Genomic DNA, 21,003 nt, shown 5'->3' with positions numbered 1-21,003 from the left:
ACATTAGATTTGTTACATTGTCACATTGTTATTATTATTGTTGTGAGCCGCTCCGAGTCTCCGGAGAGGAGCGGCATACAAATCTAATAAATTATTATTATTATTATTATTATTATTATTATTATTATTATTATTATTATTATTATTATTAATCTTGCATATATCATATCTATGCAAGCTATACACCTATATGGCATTTAGCTGATGAAGCAGGTGGCGAAATAGAGGTAATGATAGATGTGCTGTTCTATAAATTACAAGTTTATTTATTTACTTACTTTGCAGCAATCTAGAGCTACCCATCTGGAAATGGCAAAGATTTTCTTGCTAGTGCAAATGTGCATGTAAACTCAGATGGGTGTAAACAATCATCTAGCTCAGTGTTTCCCAACCTTGGCAACTTTAAGATATTTGGACTTCAACTCCCAGAATTCCCCAGCCAGCATTCGCTGGCTGGGGGATTCTGGGAATTGAAGTCCAAATATCTCCAAGTTGCCAAGGTTGGGAAACACTGCTCTAGATCAGGGCTGTGAAACTCACGTTGTCACGGCAGCATGATGTGACATATGGGGACTTTTCCCCTTCGCTAAACCGCCAACATCTTCAGTCATTTTATGACGAGGTGAAAACAACACTTTGAATTACTCCTGAAAACAGGATGTGACCCAGTAAAATTAACAGAAATGATGTGATCTGAGAACAGATTTCAGAATACAAATCATTTTATATCCGTCGACCTTTCCAGATCTTTTCACAGGCAGCAGCAAAGTGAGGCACACAACTGTAATCTAATCAGAATGTAAACAGGCCCTGCCTAAGTGACTGTGACAAGACCTGCCTCTTTGAGGAATGGATGCAACTAGTTTCAAAAGCATTCCTATCTACTATCATTAGCTGGTTTTCCAGGACTGAAGATAAAAGAAAAAGGAAGGGAAAAAAACAAGAGCGAAAAAATTAACAGGAGAGCACATTCTGGGCCAAAGTCATTCAAGGGTGCAGGAATTGAGATAGTAAGGAGCCAGGAGTAAGAGAAAAAAACAGAGCAAAGTAATCCAAGGAGCAAAGGAATCAAAAGAAAACCAAAAGGGTAGGTGAGAGAGGAAGTAGCACAGCTGTAAGAAGCAGGAGGGGAGGGGGAGAGAAAATAGTAGATAAAGATTTCTGCTAAAATTGTGTTGGAGGAACAATCCCTCTGGTTCAGTTCCAAGCTGGGAGGAAGACACTGGAAACGTAGAGGCTGTTTGGAAAGATGGTTTATTGATAAAGCAGAACCACATGTTTGTGGTTGTGAGCAGCTGAAAAAATGGAGTTGAGTCTGGGTGGTTTTTATACTTTCTTTGGGCTTTGAGGTTCCTGTTCCTGTGCAAGAATGTGTCCTTTAATATTCTATTAGTTGTAGTCAAATTCCTATGGGGACATGCTGAGGTGGGTTCCTACGAGTGCGGTCTGGTGTTCTACTCCAGTAGTGACCCACCATTGTGCAATTTTGGTGCAACGCTCCTGTGCTGTCTTTGCTGGTCCATGCACACCACCATCTTCCCCCCTCCTAATTTCTGGCGATTTTTCGGCTCCCTGAGCATGCACAGAAAGGAAATCATCTCTGCGTATGCGCGGAAGCAAGATTGTGCTAGGGGACGTGCATGCACACATGCAAAATGTCACAATGCGCCTGCAGTGCACCGGTAGGAAAATGGTAAGAGGAACCCGCCCTTGGGGACATGTAGGGGTTATGTAGGGGTCATAGCTGGTTCTATAGGCAAAAGAGAAAATGAGCTAATTTTGCCAACCTCTAGCTTATTGTTTATCTGAGCTGCCAGATGAAGTTTGTTTGTTTGCTCGTTCATTCATTCATTCATTCATTCATTCAATTTTTTAATGCCAGCTTGCACCATGTTAGCAATAGCACTTTTTAACAGAGCCAGCATATTGCCCCCACAATCCAGGTCCTCATTTTACCCACCTCAGAAGGATGGAAGGCTGAGTCAACCTTGAGCCGGTGATGAGATTTGAACTGCTGACCTGCAGATTTAGCAGTCAGCTTTAGTGGCCTGCAGTACTGCACTGCGCCACCTCGGCTCTTAATAATAATAATAATAATAATAATAATAATAATAATAATAATAATAATAATAATAATAGAATTTAAACATGCCTGGGATAAATATAAATCCATCCTAAGATAAAATACAGGAAATGGTATAAAGTCAGACTAGATCAGTGTTTCCCAACCTTTGCAACCTGGCTGGGGAATGCTGGGTGGGGAATTCTGGGAGTTGAAGTCCAGATATCTTCAAGTTGCCAAGGTTGGGAAACACTGGGCTAGATGGACCATAAGGTCTTTTTCTGCCATCAATCTTCTATGTTTCTAGGGGTGGTGCAGTGAAGGGGCTTGGCGACTTTGGGCTGCTTCTAAGCCTTTGTTTCAAAATATCCTGTCTTGAATGGATTACCAAATCTGCATTTCTAAAAGGTGGCCTCCTCAGTTTCTGCTTGGGGGGCAGGGAGACTGAATTTGCTTTCTGTCTCTAACAAAACCTGATTTCTCCATTTCTCATAATCGTCTGCATTTTTTAATATTTCCCAAAATATTTCATTCTTTAGAAAGACGGGGGCTTTCCACAACTGATTGCAGTGACTGTACAATATGTCTTGTTCATATATTTTAGATGCTGCCAGTAATATCAATTACAACACGTGAATGGGGATTTATTTTATTTTCATTAGCAATAATTTTGCACAGCATATTAACCATCACCCATAACAAATCTAATAAAATGACCACTCAATTAAATATAGTTTGATACTCTTTTTGTAAAATAGTAAAAAATTGATTTGTTCTCTCATTTGGAGGTTAACAGCCTATATTGTACAGATTGTTTTTAATCTTCACATGTTTTTATCATCCTATATGTTTATATTCTTGTTCTATCATTTTTATTTATGCACTTTTATTTGGAGAAGGGTGGGTCATACAGTTAGTAAAGAATGATAATAAATAATGCTTTGAACAATTCATATTTCTATAGTCAGGTTTTTGAGTTTTGAGTGTTGGGGAAGAATGATTTATTTGATTCAAAAACCTGTTTTCAGACCAAGTTGTGAGTGTAAGAGAATTTATAGATGCATAATGCTTCCTTGGTGATCTCCATTCTTTAACTTTCTGTTGAGCATAATTGGTTGTGATTTTCCATCGCATTGACAAAGAGGGGAGGTATTCCAGCTTCAAAGATTGCATAGTGATTTCTTTTTTGGAAGAATATCATATCCATAGACAGTTTTCCTGCAATTGCCTGCCTAACTTTTCCCTTTCGCTCATCTTGTTAGAGCTCCTGTAGATGCTCTTTGTTTCTGGTTTTTACATTTTCTCAGACTCAAATGAATTATAGATCTACATCTCGATTAGGATGAGAGATCTAACTTCATCAGCACATATAATTTCATAAGTTTGGGATGACATAATTTTGATAAATTTTTATTTCTGTTTCTCTTGTTTAATAGAAAAAATGTTGGAAGTAGGTTAAGTAACCAGCAAATGTTCTACCCTCCACATTGGCAAAAAGAATCCGAACCTCATATATAAACTGAATAAACAAAATCTCACAGCCAACCCCCACTCAGTAAAAGACCTTGGAATACTAATATCAAATGATCTAAGTGCCAAAGCCCACTGCAAACAATATCGCCAAAAAGGCTTCTAGAGTTGTTAACCTGATCCTACGCAGCTTCTGCTTTGGCAATCTCACGCTACTCACCAGAGCCTACAAAACTTTTGCCAGACCCATCCTTGAATACAGTTCATCTGTCTGGAACCCATACCACATCTCGGACATCAACACCCTTGAAAATGTCCAAAGATACTTCACCAGAAGAGCCCTCCACTCCTCCACTCGAAACAGAATACCCTACAAAAGCAGACTATCAATCCTAGGTCTAGAAAGCTTAGAACTACGTCGCCTAAAACACGATCTAAGTATTGCCCACAAGATCATATACTACAATGTTCTACCTGTCAATGACTATTTCAGCTTCAACCACAACAACACAAGAGCATGCAACAGATTCAAACTTAATATTAACCGCTCCAAACTTGACTGTAAAAAATATGACTTCAGCAACCGAGTTGTCGAAGCATGGAATTCATTACCTGACTCAGTAGTGTCAACCCCTAACCCCAAACATTTTTCCCTTAGATTATCCACGATTGACCTCTCCAGGTTCCTTAGAGGTCAGTAAGGGGCTTGCATAAGTGCACCAGTGTGCCTTCTGTCCCCTGTCCAATTGTCTCTCCTTATCTCATTTGTCTTTTCTTCCTTTCAAATATGTTCACCTATACTTTTATATCTTTTCTTCTATTCTTTTCTTTACTTATATTATTACATATCTTTCTCTTCAATGTGTATTATGTATTGGACTAAATAAAGAAATAAGTAAGTAAGTAAGTAAGTAAGTAAGTAAGTAAGTAAGTAAGTAAGTAAGTAAGTAAGTAAGTAAATGAGATGGGAAACACTAAGCAATTGCAATTTGCTAACACCAACCATTTATTTTCTTTCTCTTCTGTAGAGTCCAGGCAGAGTGACATCTGTGTAGGAGGAATGTGAGAGTTGAGAATTTTGTTAAGTGGGACTAAACTGACAGGCTTCCATTCTCTCATATGCCTCCCTTTTGTGAGCTCGTGTGTATCTTTAATTGATAATAATTTAAAATAACCTTCATACAAATAATATCTCTTTCTGCTATTCATTTGTTCAAAGCATTCTTAGAGTGTGGTAGATCTAACAATGAATAACATTTCAGGAAATGAACGCCAAGAGTCTAACAACAGCTCTTCCTCAACTGAGACATCATATGTTAACCTTGTGTTTAGTAAACAGAAGATATAAAAACGCCTCTGCATGATATCATCACAGACTCTTCTGGACCTAAGAAGAAAAGATCTTTCTGTGTTTGCAGCGGCTTTCTTTTCTTCTTTTCTTAATAGTTTCATTTTAACTCTCTGTGTGGCCCTTAACTTCGGCTGTTTATTTAAATTGAGCCAAAAGACACTTTTCTAGAAATGATTTATTAGTTGACAAAACAAGGGAGGCTGAAGTAGAAAGAACTTTCGGAGTCTGGCGATACTGTGCTTTCAGACTTGTGTTTTTGTTCAAAGGAAATAAGAAGCATATTTTTTGAAAAGCTTGAAAGGGAGGAAAATCTGCTCTTACAATTGACTCCAGATTCTCTGCATCCCAGATCGTCTTCAGAAGAAGCAGCCTTGTCCTTAGCATGATGTGTTCTACTTCAGCTTCTGTAAGCATTAATGCGTCTTCAGTGAATCTGGAAAATACCTCCTTACCGTGTTTCCCTGAAAATAAGACACTGTCTTATATTAATTTTTGCTCTAAAAGTTGTGCTACGTCTTATTTTCAGGGGGTGCCTTATATTTCTCAAATAAGACAAATTCACAGGCAGAAAAGCTGACACCCCCAAAGAAAGTGTACCGTACGGTACACTGATTACGGTACGGTACCTGTCAGTATGGCACCCACACACACAAACGACGGCACTTATATGGTACAACAATACCCTCCCGCTATTGCAGTTTCCGGCCACCAGAGGAACTACAGTCTATGCACTGTAGTGGAGACTGTAATGGCGGTGAGGCAGCAGCAGACTGTGTCTGCTGTACTGGATGGTACAAAGCAATGGAAGGGGCCAGCAGGGGACGCCACATTATTACGGTACCGCTATGAACAGCTTTGAATGGTACCGTATGCTTTTCCACCGTACCGTATGTAAACTTGACTACGCCTTATTTTCGGGGTGTACCTTATATTAGCAAATTCTGCAAAACCTCTGACATATCTTACTTTCGAGGTATGTCTTATTTTCGGGGAAACAGGGTAGGATAGTCTGCTTTATTAGTATTTTATTAGTATTTATTAGTATTTAATATATTTTTTCTATTGTTGCTCTGAGCCACCCCGAGTCTGTGGAGAGGGGCGGCATACAAATCTAATAAATAAAATAAATAAATTAATTAAATTTCTCTATACGTTGAGATTTGGCCATATAAGAATTGATGATATGTTAGAATTATTCCTAAGAATAACAATAGCACTTATCAACAGCACTTACAGTAGACTTATATACTACTCCAGAATAGAATAGAATAGAATAGAATAGAATAGCAGAATTGGAAAGGACCTTGGAGGTCTTCTAGTCCAACCCCTTGCTTAGGCAGGAAACCCTACACCACTTCAGGCAAATGGTTATCCAATGTCTTCTTTAAAACCTCCAGTGTTGGATCATTCACAACTTTTAGAGGCAAGTTGTTCCATGGATTAATTGTTCTAACCATCAAGAAATTTTCCTTAGTTTTAAGTTACTTCCCTCCTTGTTTAGTCCACCCACTGTTTCTTGTCCTATCCTCAGATGCTTTGGAGAATAGTTTGACTCACTCTTCTTTGTGGCAACCCCTAAAATATTGGAACACTGCTATCATGTCTCCCCTAGTTCTTATTTTAATTAAACTAGATATACCTTATACTTTACAACTCTCCCTGAGCCTTTTACAGATGTTAGTGTATTGCCCCCAACAATCTGGATTCTTATCTTACCGACCTCAGAAGGCTGGAAGGCAGAGTCAACCTTGAGCCGATCACGATTGAACTCCTAGCTGTAGGCAGAGTATATCTGCAATACTGCATTCTAACTACTGTGCCGCCATGGCTTCTAATTTATCCTAGGCACCATAATACCTATCAGCCTTTATTTCTAAGCATGTTGTGAGAACATTATATCCCAGTGCAGGAGGAGTTGGGAGCTGTCAAGACACTTCAGAAAGGAAAGAGGAGCGTTACAGGAGTGTGCAAAACATGTCAATTTGAACTGTTTCAAATTTGAAAAGCATTATCCTTAGCTTGAAGCAGTTGTTTTGCATTTGACACATGTGGTTTACATTCAAAACAGGGTGTTTTGATAATTTTGGAGAGTTTTTGAGCTTAGTACAGAGTTTTGAACTCAAAATACAGCTTTAAAAAAATCTCAAAAGAGTTACATTATTGTGTTAGTCGGTTTTGAATGCAAAACAACTGTTTGAGCTTGAAATGGGACATTTACATTTCAAAACATTTTAAATTTTTAAAACTTGCCCTTCTCATGGTCAAAACATTTATTTTATCCACTCTGAATTGAGAAATGCAAATCAGAATGAGGTAAACAGTAAGAAACATTTATTTGATTTTTTATGCCATCCAACTCCCTAGGGACTCTGGGTAGCTTAGAACCAAAAATATAACATCCAAATAATACTAAAACCCTTTAAAACAGCTTAGCCCTGCTCCTATGCTCGGGTCTCTATGACCCGAAATGAAATTTGAGACCCTGTAGATTATTTGTCATGCAAATCTGAAACTTGTCATTAATTGACTTTTTCTTATTTGAGGGTTCTTACTATGAGTGTGGGTTTTTTTTCATTTTGTTTACTTTTTGCTACTCGTTAACCCAAAACAGTACAACTGGACAGTCATCTTTCTGGGATGGTTTAATGAATACTGCATTGAGCAGGGGATGGACCCAATGACCCTGGAGGTCCCTTCCAACTGTATGATTCTATTTCTAAGTGTATAGTAAATGTGACCACAACAGCTGGGTTAAAGACAATTAAAATAAAACAGTGAAAACCATGCATACCATTTATACTTTCATCTGTGTATGAAATATGAAAACATACTTTCAAAGTGCACCAGTTGCGGCCTTATTCGGACCGGGAGTCACTGCTCACAGTCACTCACGCCCTCGTCACCTCGAGGTTCGACTACTGCAATGCTCTCTACATGGGGCTTCCTTTGAAAAGTGTTTGGAAACTTTAGATCGTGCAGAATGCGGCCGCAAGAGCTATCGTGGGGCTTCCAAGATCTGCTCACGTTTCGACAACACTCTGCGGCCTGCACTGGTTGCCGATCAGTTTCCGGTCACAATTCAAAGTTCTGGTAATGACTATAAAGCCCTACATGGCATTGGACCAGAATACCTCCTGGACCGCTTTCTGCCGCACGAATCCCAGCGGCCAATCAGGTCTCACAGAGTTGGCCATCTCTGGGTTCTGTCGACTAAACAATGCCATTTGGCGGGCCCCAGGGGAAGAGCCTTCTCTGTGGTGGCCCCGGCCCTCTGGAATCAACTCCCCCCAGAGATTCGAATTGCCCCTACTCTTCCCGCCTTCCGCAAGATGTTGAAGACCTATCTATGTTGCCAGGCATGGGGGGAATAACTATCTTGTCCCCCCAGCACCACCTTTTTCTGACTGTAATATATGAGAATGGTGTGATTGTGTAGTAATGATTGTTTTTTAATATTTATGGGTTTTAAATAATAATAATTATTATTATTATTATTAATAATAATAATAATAATAATTATTATTATTATTATTTAGATTTATATGCCGCCCCGAGTCTTCGGAAAGGGACAGCATACAAATCTAATAAAACTTAAACTTAAATAAAATACTTTGTTCTTCAAGAATGTTGAGACCTAGTATCGTTGAGCATGTCAAGGTGCTTTTCAATGCAACGATTCAGATTACACAATCCGTGGTTTCCCTTAAGTGGTAGAATTCATATACAGTGGTACCTCAAGATACGAACCCCTCGTCTTACGAACAACTCGTGATACGAACCCGGGGTTCAGAAAAATTTTGCCTCTTCTTACGAACTTTTTTCGAGTTACGAACCGGCGTTCGGAGACAGCTGGGAGGCCGCGTGGCTGTTTTAAAAGGTGACAGCCGGGCGGCGGGGCTTCCCAGCAGCCTCCCGAACGCCGGTTCGTAACTCGAAAAAAGTTCGTAAGAAGAGACAAATTTTTTCTGAACCCCGGGTTCGGTTCGGGAGGTTGCTGGGAAGCCCCCCAGCCTGGCTGTGACCTTTTAAAACAGCCACGCGGCTTCCCAGCTGTCTCCGAACGCCGAACGCGGAAGTTTGACTTCGGTGTTCGGCTTCGGGAGACAGCTGGGAAGCCGCGCGGCTGTTTTAAAAGGTCACAGCCGCGCTGGGGGGCTTCCCAGCACCCCCCAAACCCCGAACTTTTGCCAAACTTCCGGGTTCACGGTTCGGGGGGTGCTGGGAAGCCCCCCAGCCCGGCTGTGACCTTTTAAAACAGCCACGCGGCTTCCCAGCACCCACCCACCCCGAACCCGGAAGTTCGGCAAAAGTTCGGGGTTGGGGGGGTGCTGGGAAGCCCCGCCGCCCGGCTGTCACCTTTTAAAACAAGGTGACAGCCGGGCGGCAGCGGTTTTTTTTGCGGGGTTTTTTTTGGGTTGCACAGATTAATTGACTTTACATTGTTCCCTATGGGAAACAATGTTTCATCTTACGAACCTTTCGTCTTACGAACCTCCCCCTGGAACCAATTAGGTTCGTAAGACGAGGTTTGACTGTAATGCAAACTTAAAAGGAAGAATGCTCAAAGTACAACATCATAAAACATAGGAAAGCGAGAGAGAAAGGAATTTTAATAAATAATCTGATCCTACAATTAAAATGAATTTAGGTAGTCTTTAACTTACAACAGTTCATTTAGTGAGTGTTCAAAGTTATAACAGCACTGGAAAAAGTGACATATGACTGCTTTTCACACAGCCATTGCAGCATCCCCATGGTTAAGTGATCAAAATTCAGACAGCTGGAAACTGGCTCTTATATATGACAATTTCAGTGTCGGTCGCCTCTTATGACCTTCTGACAAGCAAATGGGGAAGCCAGATTCATGTAACTAACTTAACAACTGCAGTGATTCACTTAAAAACTATAGCACGAAAAGTCATAAATCAATATTATATTATATTTATTATATTATATTATATTATATTATATTATATTATATTATATTATATTATATTATATTATATTATATTATATTATATTATATTATATTATATTATATTATATTATATTTATTGGATTTGTTTGCCGCCCCTCTCCGCAGACTCGGGGCGGCTAACAACAGCAACAAAATAGCACATAACAATAATCCAATACTACAGCAAAATTCGCTTACCAACTGTTTCACATAGCAACAGAAATTGTGGGCTCAGTTGTGGCTTTATATCAAGGACTATCTGCATTGGAGGGAACGTTGTTTAAAATCTGGATGCAGAATTGCCACCCAATTACATATACCGGTAGGTAATTCTTTCTCCAGCAATTGAAAATTTACCATGTAACACATGATTGGGTATTAATGACTTTATAAAAGGATTGCCATTTCTTAACTATTTCCGATTCCATTCTTGTTGAGTATCTTTCACCGATTTTATTATAATTTAAATTTGAATGTTAATGAAATTGATGATTGAAAGTGCATTATTTTCCCAACCCCATTTTTAAAAGAAATAAATGCAACCTTATTTTCAGGGTACCCTAATATTAATAGAGAATAATAAATTTTATCAGCACAGGTATTTTTAATTAAAAAAAATAGAAAAAATGTTCAGAGCAGTCTATTTTTAAAAAGATGAAAAGCTACAATATAATATAAAGAGAAGGATGGAGAAAATAAGATGTCCTGATGTGGTGAGGGTAAAGCCATGAATTAGGGACAAATTGAAAACAGACACAATAATTAGCTATCATCATAGCATATGGCAAACAGATGAGTTATGCATGTTTTAGTTCTAAAACTGGGTTTGTTGCTATTTGACTACCATTCTCTATTCAATTATCTGTCCTCATTGAACTCTGTTAGATTGATTTTGGAGGAGAAGCATTTATAAGGAGGAGAACCCACTGAAATCCCATCATTGGAGTCAATATTTTTAAAATATAGACATTTTTTGTAGCTTTCTCATGTTTATTAATGCAAAAGTAGTTACCGTCACATGAAAATTTGCAATGTTTCTCCCATTCGCAGGGCTTGGGTGGGCGTGGCCTGTGTGGAACACATCTGGCCCCGGGGCCATCAGTTTGATGCCCCTGGCCTATGAGAACTGCAGCATACCTACAGGTTTAACTTTGTAAATTTCAAAATACAAACTATGCAGGCCTTTTAAGTTCGTTTGTTTGTTTGTTTTTGTTCTGTCTGGGTGCCCCCAGACTTCAACACCAACTGAAAAAAGCAGCCAGACACACTGGTAAAAGCAAAGGTACTTTATAGTTAGGAAAACAAACACAGAGACAAAACTGTTCTTACAAACAGGGTTGTTAGGAGGCTTCACAGCAGAGTCATGACAGCCAGACAATACAACAAACTTCTTGCTGGCACACACACCTCTGTAGAGAATAAGACCCACGCCTCCCCCCAAGGTTTCAGCTTTCAAGGCCACAAGCCAGATTCAGAGACGCCAAAGAGCACAGCCAGATCGCAGGACTCCCAAAGATAATACTCCACAATTACAGGAAGGGTGGGCCTGCCTTTTCAGCCTTTCTGGGGAGAACCACACCCAAACCCAGCTGTTGCCTATTTAGTGCTGGAAATACCTGGCTAATTGTCCCCTTTGCTGGGCTGCTCTTCTCTGCCTTAGATCAATTATGGCTTGTGCATCCTCAGCTAAGGACTCCAGGCTGCTTGCTGGGGAGAGCTCCATCCCGGGGGACTCAGGCTGTTCTCCCTCTCCCTCAGCCTGACCTTCCTCCTCCCCGTCTGCCTGGGCCTCCTCCTCCTCCTCCTGTTCCTCATCCTCCCCCTCTGAGGATGGAGCCGGCAGAGGTTCAGCCGTTCCCTGAGGAGCCTCAGATGGAATCACAACAGTTTTGCAGCAATGGTATCATATGTGGGGGCACAATCTGAGGTTAGTTGGGAGAAAGATCAGAAGCAATGTGAGAAAATATTATTTTACTGAAAGAGTAGTAGATGCTTGGAACAAACTTCCAGCAGACGTGATTGGTAAATCCACAGTAACTGAAATTAAACATAGAAACATAGAAGAATGATGGCAGAAAAAGACCTCATGATCCATCTAGTCTGCCCTTATACTATTTCCTGTATTTTATCTTAGGATGGATATATGTTTATCCCAGGCATGTTTAAATTCAGTTACTGTGGATTTACCAACCACGTCTGCTGGAAGTTTGTTCCAAGGATCTACTACTCTTTCAGTAAAATAATATTTTCTCATGTTGCTTTTGATCTTTCCCCCAACTAACTTCAGATTGTGTCCCCTTGTTCTTGTGTTCACTTTCCTATTAAAAACACTTCCCTCCTGAACCTTATTTAACCCTTTAACATATTTAAATGTTTCGATCATGTCCCCCCTTTTCCTTCTTCTCCTCCAGACTATACAGATTGAGTTCATTAAGTCTTTCCTGATACGTTTTATGCTTAAGACCTTCCACCATTCTTGTAGCCCGTACAACATGCCTGGGATAAACATATATCCATCCTAAGATAAAATACAGGAAATAGTATAGGGACAAACTAGATGGACCATGAGGTCTTTTTCTGCCGTTAATCTTCTATGTTTCTATATTTATATCATGAACAATGTTTTTTATTGCTTTTCCTTTTATGATACAAGTGATCTCCCCACCCTTGCAAAACAAATATGAACTTTGTTTCTGCGCGAAGATCTGTGAATCTTAGTTGTACTGTATTGTGATTTACATTTTAATTTGCTCTATTCCTTATGCGTCTTTCCCTGTACCTTCTTAAAACGAATTTCAGTCACCGTACAAAAGTGTTTTTGTTCTAACAAAATAATACTGTGTGATTTTGAGCATGGTAATTATTTTGCTTCCTGCCTGTTAAATTCTTCACCTCCTTTATGGCCTGGGTGAAGTTAAAAGAGAGAGTTACTATATTTCCTTCCTCCCCAATTATTATAGAAATTTGACCTGCTGAGAGGATTTGCTGCTTTGGCAACTTATAAGTTATCTTCCAGCTTTTATTATTTACAGAGGGTGTGTTTGCACCATATGCCGGTCGATCTGCCTGACAGTCGTGCTGTTTGCTTCCCTCTTCTATGCCAGAAGTCAAGTTGTGAACTGTACTAGAAACATAGAAGCATAGAAACATAGAAGACTGACGGCAGAAAAAGACCTCATGGTCCATCTAGTCTGGCCTTATACTATTTCCTGTATTTTATCTTACAGTGGATATATGTTTATCCCAGGCATGTTTAAATTCAGTTACTGTGGATTTACCAACCACGTCTGCTGGAAGTTTGTTCCAAGGATCTACTACTCTTTCAGTAAAATAATATTTTCTCATGTTGTCCACCATTCTTGTAGCCCGTCTTTGGACCCGTTCAATTTTGTCAATATCTTTTTGTAGGTGAGGTCTCCAGAACTGAACACAGTACTCCAAATGTGGTCTCACAAGCACTCTATATAAGGGGATCACAATCTCCCTCTTCCTGCTTGTTATACCTCTAGCTATGCAGCCAAGCATCCTAATTGCTTTTCCTACCGCCCGACCACACTGCTCACCCATTTTGAGACTGTCAGAAATCACTACCCCTAAATCCTTCTCTTCTGAAGTTTTTGCTAACACAGAACTGCCAATGCAATACTGTACTCAGATTGAGGATTCCTTTTCCCCAAGTGCATTATTTTACATTTGGAAACATTAAACTGCAGTTTCCATTGCTTTGACCATTTATCTAGTGAAGCTAAATCATTTACCATATTACAGACCCCTCCAGGAATATCAACCCTATTGCACACTTTAGAGTCATCGGCAAATAGGCAAACCTTCCCTACCAAACCTTCCCCTATGTCACTCACAAACATATTAAAAAGAATAGGACCCAGAACAGACCCTTGTGGCACACCGCTTGTAACCTGTCTCTGCTCAGAATACTCGCCATTAACAATAACTCTCTGATGTCTATGCTTCAGCCTAATTCTTTGCTGACTGTCTGAGAATAACCAGAAGTTGTGGTCCTTTACTTCCATTTTAAATCCAGAAAATTAAATAATGATCAACTCCCTAAAAAGGGTTTTCTTTTAAGCAAGGAATATTAACCTAATTTGTGTCCTACATGTACATCCTCTTTGAGTTCACCTTTATGTATGCTGGAAGACACTTTTCCCATTTCATGTTTTCTGGATTTAATGTGAATTTATTCATTTATTCATTCATTCATTCATTCATTCATTCATTCATTCATTCATTCAATTTTTATGCCGCCCTTCTCCTTAGACTCAGGGTGGTTTACAACATGTTAGCAATAGCAATTTTTTAACAGAGCCAGCATATTGCCCCACAATCTGGGTCCTCATTTTACCAACCTCGGAAGGATGGAAGGCTGAGTCAACCTTGAGCCGGTGATAAGATTTGAACCGCTGACCTACAGATCTACAGTCAGCTTCCGTGGCCTGCAGTACAGCACTCTACCTGCTGCGCCACCCCGGCTCTATATGCAATTTCTAGAATGTTCAGTTATCATGGCCATGTTTGAATAGTTTACGATGGCTTGCACAAACTCCATTGGATTCATGTCTTAAATCTTGGCACATGAATTTTATGTGGAAATTCTTCTATATAGCGTATGATAAATTTTACACTACACTGTAGCTTTATATGTATTATATTTCCGCCAACCATTTCATAGATGTTTACACATGCCTTCACCTTTAAGTCAGCTTCTCTGTTCCAGTCCTACTTCATTAGCAGAGTTGTATCTTCTGCTTCTAGATTGTTCTCTGGCCTCCTCAAGGATGCCTACTCTCCATTCATGAATTAATACATAAATGTTTAATATGAAATGGCAAAAAGCTATGAGGAACCCTCAACTTAAAAATAAATTTATTGAAACATGATTCCTCAGCAATATTAATAAATTTTTTCCTAACAGATTTCCCATATTGAGTGTATTGTCTTATGTGTGTATACATGTGTCAATATTCTGAAGTTTCATTCATTTTTTTCTTGATCTTTTGTGTATTCAGTAAAAAAGTAATATAAAAATGTATGTCTCCCCTCTCCGAGTCTTCGGAGAGGGACGGCATACAAGTCTAATAATTTTTTAAAATTATTATTATTATTATTATTATTATTATTATATTATTATTATTATTGTTATATTATTATTATTATTATTATTGTATTATTATTATTATTATTATTATTATTATTATTATTATTATTATTATTATTATTATATGGCTACTCTATCAAATGAACGAGCCCCAAATAAGGTGGTCCTTCTCTGGAAAGTGTAACTTTTAAAGGTTAAATAAGTGCCAACCAGAGAAGTAATTATGACTAATCAGATCCATAGTTTATGAGTACTTGATTCTTCATTTTCTTGGGGTTAGAGAAAGCCTTTTTAATTTACCTAGGCCATTTAAAATTTATTTCAGTTTGCGGGATTTTCTTTAGAAAAGAATCATATAAGTTGTTCATTTTATGTAACAGACTCTGTTATAATTCATAATTGACACTGGCCTATTTCTCCAAACCTATGCTCACAAATGATGGTAGGTAGAATGTCATTTTTAGGTGGAAATTTGAATGGATAGATGTATTCTGAATATCTGTGAAACTTAAAAGCAAACCACTGCAGTTTTATAGTGTGTAGCAATACTGTAAGGCATTGCTCACAGGAAATTAATAACCCTGCTGTGGATAAAGATTACGGAAGATCCCTGCTGATTTTATTTGACAAGCTGATGTAAAAACTGTTAGATGTTTAGATCTTAGCTAAAACAAAAAAAGCAAAGATGGGTTTTCTCAGAAATGAAGGGTTTATTTTAATTCTTCTAACAATCCCTCCTCCCACACTTACTTTCATTTCTTTCTTTTAGGTGTGAAGTATCAAATCAGAGGCAGTCCTGTGTAAACTCCCACACAGGGTTGAAACGTCATATGCCAATATGACTATCAGCACAGATATACACACTTCAGAGCTCAACAGTCAAGACAGAAACTGAAGAGGGAAACAAGATGTTTAGAATCAACGACGAAACTGCTTCCTTCACTACCGCCTTCCGAGGAGAGTGCCTTCAGTTTCTGAAGTCGGAGAATAAGTAAACGGAAACCAAGATTACATATTATATTCCCTTCTCTTTTTCTTTTTAACCACTTGGGATTTTAGTCTTTGAATTGACGTGGCCACAAGCACTGGACAGCAATATGTGTCATGTCATTGTTACTTGTCGCTCAATGTTGTGGACACTCTTGAGTATTGTTGTGGCATTTGCAGAGCTCATAGCCTTCATGAGCGCGGATTGGCTGATTGGCAAGGCCCAACCTGGAAGCTTTCAAGACACAGAGAGCAGGAGGGCAGGATCGGTGGACCCTTATCGTCCGACCTTGGGGATCTATGGACGCTGCACCAGAATTGAGCACCTCCAGTCTTCCATGCCCGATACGTCTTGTGGCCCCTATGCAGACAACTTCGGTGAAATTGCCAGTGGGTTTTGGCAAGCTACTGCCATTTTTCTTGCCGTGGGGATCTTGGTACTCTGTGGAGTTGCATTCGTTTCTGTTTTCACCATGTGTGTACAGAGCATTATGAAGAAAAGTATTTTTAATGTCTGTGGGCTGCTACAAGGAATTGCAGGTAGGTGTGACAAATTAAAAAGGGAAGCTCTTAATGTATGTTTGGAATGAGTGGATTTGGAACATCCACATTTAGATTGCATTTTTTTTGTAAATCCTTTTCTTATATAGCTAACTGACTCAAAGAAATATTATTAGTGTCTCCAAATTAAAGATGGTTCAATTAGTGGCAGAATTATCTTGAAAAGCAAGAAAGGCTTGGATCTGGTGAGCACGTAAATGGGAGGCCACCAGGAAATCCCAGGGCTCAGATTATTGCAAAATAGCAAATAACATTTCAGAAGACAATCGTTTCTGTGTTTCTGCCAAGAAAACCATAGGCATATGTTCATGAAGTCACCATAGGTCAAACTGAACTCATAAACATTTAAATGTTATTTAATGTCAGGTAGGAATGTTTATTCAGATTCATCAGTGGAAAAGGAAGAGGTCATATTCTCTGATTGCTCAAGGTCCAGAGGAAGGGACAGTCTAAGGATAGGACAGAACAGAACAGAACAGAATTCTTTATTGGCCAAGTGTGATTAGGATTGGGAGGGAATATTAATAGAAAAACAAGTCAGCTTTTATATACTGTATTGGTGTTCTTCAATTAAAATGCCTCAATTCTGAGGACCAGTCTCTTTTTTTTTCTTAGATCACATCTGGGTGCAGAATGACTTGCTGGCAACTTTTTAAATTACATAGATGCTGCTTCTTTTTCGTTATAGCTGCTTCCCTTACTTTCTGACAAATTTATACGTTGCTGGAGCATCTAAGTCAGCCAGCTGGTTTACGTATAGGAACCCCTCTTTGTTTCTAAGCCCTGATTGCAGCATAATTACACCTTGATTCTAGTTGGTTAAACCAAAATAATAAATATGATTTTGCCTAAGGCCAGAAAGAGATGGAATGAATCATTCAGGATTGGGGGTGTGTGTGAATTTTAGACTCTTTAGTATTCAAATAATGACAAACCATAGTTCTTGTACAGTGTCTAGGAAAAGGGTCCCCAACCTTTGAGCCACTACCGCGTGTTGAGTCATTTGGAATTGGGTGGTGGAAGCGACAGGTGAGTGCATGCATCGCAATTAGCGTGAACAGTGGGAGTGCGCCCCCCTCTATTTGCATGAATGGCAAGTGTGCGTGCCCACCGCTGGTGCAAACGGAGTGTGCAACTCATGTAGAACCATCCCCTCCCCTCCTCACAGCCAAGCCCACAAAGCAAGAAAGATTTGGGGACCTGGCATAGATCATAGGCGATAATCTACTGCTGCGAACAGTGATGGGCTGCTATCTGGTATGCCTAATTGGGCTTGTCTCTGCGGCTGTGAACGTACCGTGAGTTCAAGCGGAATTATGCTTCTGGGCCCGTAGAACTTGCGCACAGAGACAGAGATGCGCCCATGTTCCGGCAAAGTTTTTTTTTCCTTCTGCGTAAAGGCTAGCAGCCCACCACTGGCTGTGAAGTAATTTTTAAAAGATTCATTAGTGGGAATCAAATAGGAACTGAAAGTGCAGCAGTCTGTAGATGGAACGTAACTTTAGAAATTTTGAAATTTAGCTCCTTTGCAACTTACATCATGTCAGCAATCTTGCAGTCATAGTCAAACCAACATTAATAATAATAAGACTTGCTTGTCTAATTCCAGGGTTTTAGAGCATGTGATCATCACAAAGAGGAGAAATTGGCAGATGTAGATAGCAGTTTTGAAACTTTAAAGTAAATGAGGAAAACAACAGTGGTATAATTGTCTCTTCAGGCATGACTGATGCTCATATGGTCAGAATTTTTTTCTCCCTCATATGTCAGAACTCTGTCCTGCTGGCTTTGCATTACTCTTAAACTAAGCTGTAATAAATTGAAAAAAAAGTATAGCTCGGTGTAGGAGGGAACCCAACCATTGTCTTTGTGTTCTGTGAGTCAGAACACAACTCATTAACTCATAATGTAGTTGATCTATTTTACATAAAATGGTAGATAACACAGCTGCTGCCACTCCTAGCCTAGATTTAGGTTTTTCTGCATTGTATGAAGTCAGCTGTAGAGCTGTATACCTCTCTTCAGGTTCTTACTCCATTCACCTGCAACCAGTTTGTATCACAATCTGTGGGTTTTTTATTTTTAGGGATTCCCAGGGAGATTTCAGCAGAGTATAAAAGGGCAGTTTGGTTACTCCTGAAGCTGTAAATAAGCCTTAATGCTATTGCTATTACTATTTTGATTGGCTTGCAACATTAAGGCTTTGAAGGTTTGGTCCTTCTATTTATTTAATTTATTTATTTATTTGTCAAGTATAGAAAGATATATCAATGTTTATATACATGATACTAGTAAGAGAGAAACATTAGGACAGGGGACGACAGGCACGCTGGTGCAATTATGTACGCCCCTTACTGACCTCTTAGGAATTGGGAGAGGTCAACAGTGGATAGTCTAAGGGTAAAGTTTTGAGGGCTAGGTGATGATACTACAGAGTCAGGTACTGAGTTCCATGCATCAATTACTTGGTTACTAAAGTTGTATATCCTGGAGTTGAATTTGGAGTGGTTTACTTTAAGTTTGTATCTGTTGTGTGCTCTTGTATTGTTGTGGTTGAAGCTGAAGTAGTCATTGACAGGAAGGAGGTTGTAGCAGATGATTTTTATGGGCTATGCATAGGTTGTGTTTAAGGCGACTTCCTTGCAAGTCCTAGGATGATGTGAGCCTGTTGCAACTCTTCAAGTTGTGGGTCTGCCACACTCCACCCTTCAATAATATATTTTATTGTTTTAGAATTTTCCTTTAATCTTTTTTATTATTAGCTGCTCTGAGGTTTCTGCTGAGAGAGTAATCATAGAAATCAAGGAAGCAAGCAAGCAAAGAACAAAACAAATTTAGAACTAGCATACACTAGCAAACCCAGATTTCCAATTGGCTTCCAGAGCAGACATGAGAAGAGGAATAATTTGCCATATTAGCTTTCTAATACAGTGGCAATATCAATATGTATTGTACATATATGTATGAAATGCAAACTGGTTTTCTTATTAATAGTAATGGAGCTTTAGTAACTGGCAAGTCCTGATACAGCACTTACAACAGGCCAGACAAACTGAGGATCTGTCTTGTGATTATGATGCTACTCCTGATTCACTGTGGGTTTTTCTGGGGAAGGAAGGCTATTACACTCAGCAATTCAGGGTAACTTAATTTAAAACAAATGAATTAGGAAATAGTGTGGAAAGTCCCACTGCTGTCAGTCATCCTTGCGGCTTTCACTTTCAGATTCTTCCATTATTTCCTTCTATAAATGTATATTTACAGAGATCACTAGAGTTACTGAATATTTCCAAATAGGCCAAAGTTTGGAAGATACTTAATTCAATAAGCCACATATAAATTTAGTAACCTTCTTTCCTATGCACTTGAACACGGTATAAAAGCCATGTTGTTAAACTTTGGTTTAATGAATAAACCTCCACGGGGCTGCCTTGTTCAATGTAATAAAAATCATTGGTTTACACACCAGTGTGGCTGAGTTTTCACAGTATGCAAAAACCATGTAAGCCACTTCACAGATATTTTACTTAACCTCTGGAGAGAAAAAACATACAGCTGAAAAGGCTCTATTCATTAGGTGGCATAAGGTAAGGGAAAATATTTATCATTCTGGCTCGGCACACGTTGAGATACTTGTTAGGTTAAAAACTCATTTCCAAAGAGTTAATCAATTAATTTGTAGACAAGCAAAATATTGAAGACACGTTTAAATTGATTTATGGATAATATAAACACATGGAGTGTGGATGACAACAGCATGGAAGTTGTTTGCCAGTATCTAACATACCAGGTCTAAACTTTGTTTGGCTACTGATACCGATGTTACTACTCAAACGATGCCACTTGCTTAGGCAGTTAGAGAGAACCAATTAACTTTCCCTTTATTCCTAAAACAGTAACCAAATTCAGCAGTTTTCCCATAGTTGTCAGTGTCTATACAGGTAGTCCTTGGGTTTCATCATTACGACAACCGGGGACAGCTGTATATTCCAAGGGGAGAGGTAGAGAGATTTAAAGCGACAGCATCCCTTGTTGGTCCCTTGAAGCTGGGCCTTCTTGGTGCTGCATTGCTGCAGCCTCCAAGGCTGCTGCCGCCGCCTCCATTCAGGCGAGGGGATCTCCCCGGTGGGCAGCCTCAGAGGCTACAGCAACGCAGCACCGAGAAGGCCCGGCTTCAAGGGACCAACAGCCAGGCCTTCTTGGCGCTGCGTTGCTGTAGCCTCCGAGGCGCCCACCGCAGAGATCCCCTCGCCCGAACGTTCAGCAGGAGGCTTCGCCAGCTGTTGGTTTCTTGAAGAAGCCGCCCCCGCCGCCATGTAAATCGGAATATTTGTGAAAATTGGAATATTCCGACTTACACCAAACTCGGCTTATGACAGGCCGTGGGAACGGATACCCGTCGTAAGTCGGGGACTACCTGTATTTCTAATTTTTCAGAAAATTGTGTACAGCTATCCCAAGATCCAATCTCTAACATTCAGAAATAAACAGTAATGGTA

The 21,003-nt window shown here is 39.5% G+C and overlaps 1 protein-coding gene across 2 annotated transcripts in view; it reads left to right on the top strand.

Moving 5' to 3' along the window:
* The window catches only part of LHFPL2 (LHFPL tetraspan subfamily member 2), a 136,908-nt gene that overhangs the window by 99,827 nt on the left and 16,078 nt on the right, over positions 1-21,003 (top strand). For both annotated transcript variants that reach the window (XM_070743222.1, XM_070743223.1), the window contains exon 3: positions 15,726-16,483. In XM_070743222.1, the coding sequence (XP_070599323.1) occupies positions 16,054-16,483 (430 nt within the window). In that variant the 5' untranslated portion in view covers positions 15,726-16,053. The remainder of the gene's footprint in view (positions 1-15,725; positions 16,484-21,003) is intronic.

This window comes from Erythrolamprus reginae, chromosome 2 (genome assembly GCF_031021105.1).
Source record: "Erythrolamprus reginae isolate rEryReg1 chromosome 2, rEryReg1.hap1, whole genome shotgun sequence".
Lineage (NCBI taxonomy): Eukaryota > Metazoa > Chordata > Lepidosauria > Squamata > Dipsadidae > Erythrolamprus > Erythrolamprus reginae.
This window is presented reverse-complemented; position numbering and strand designations above follow the sequence as displayed.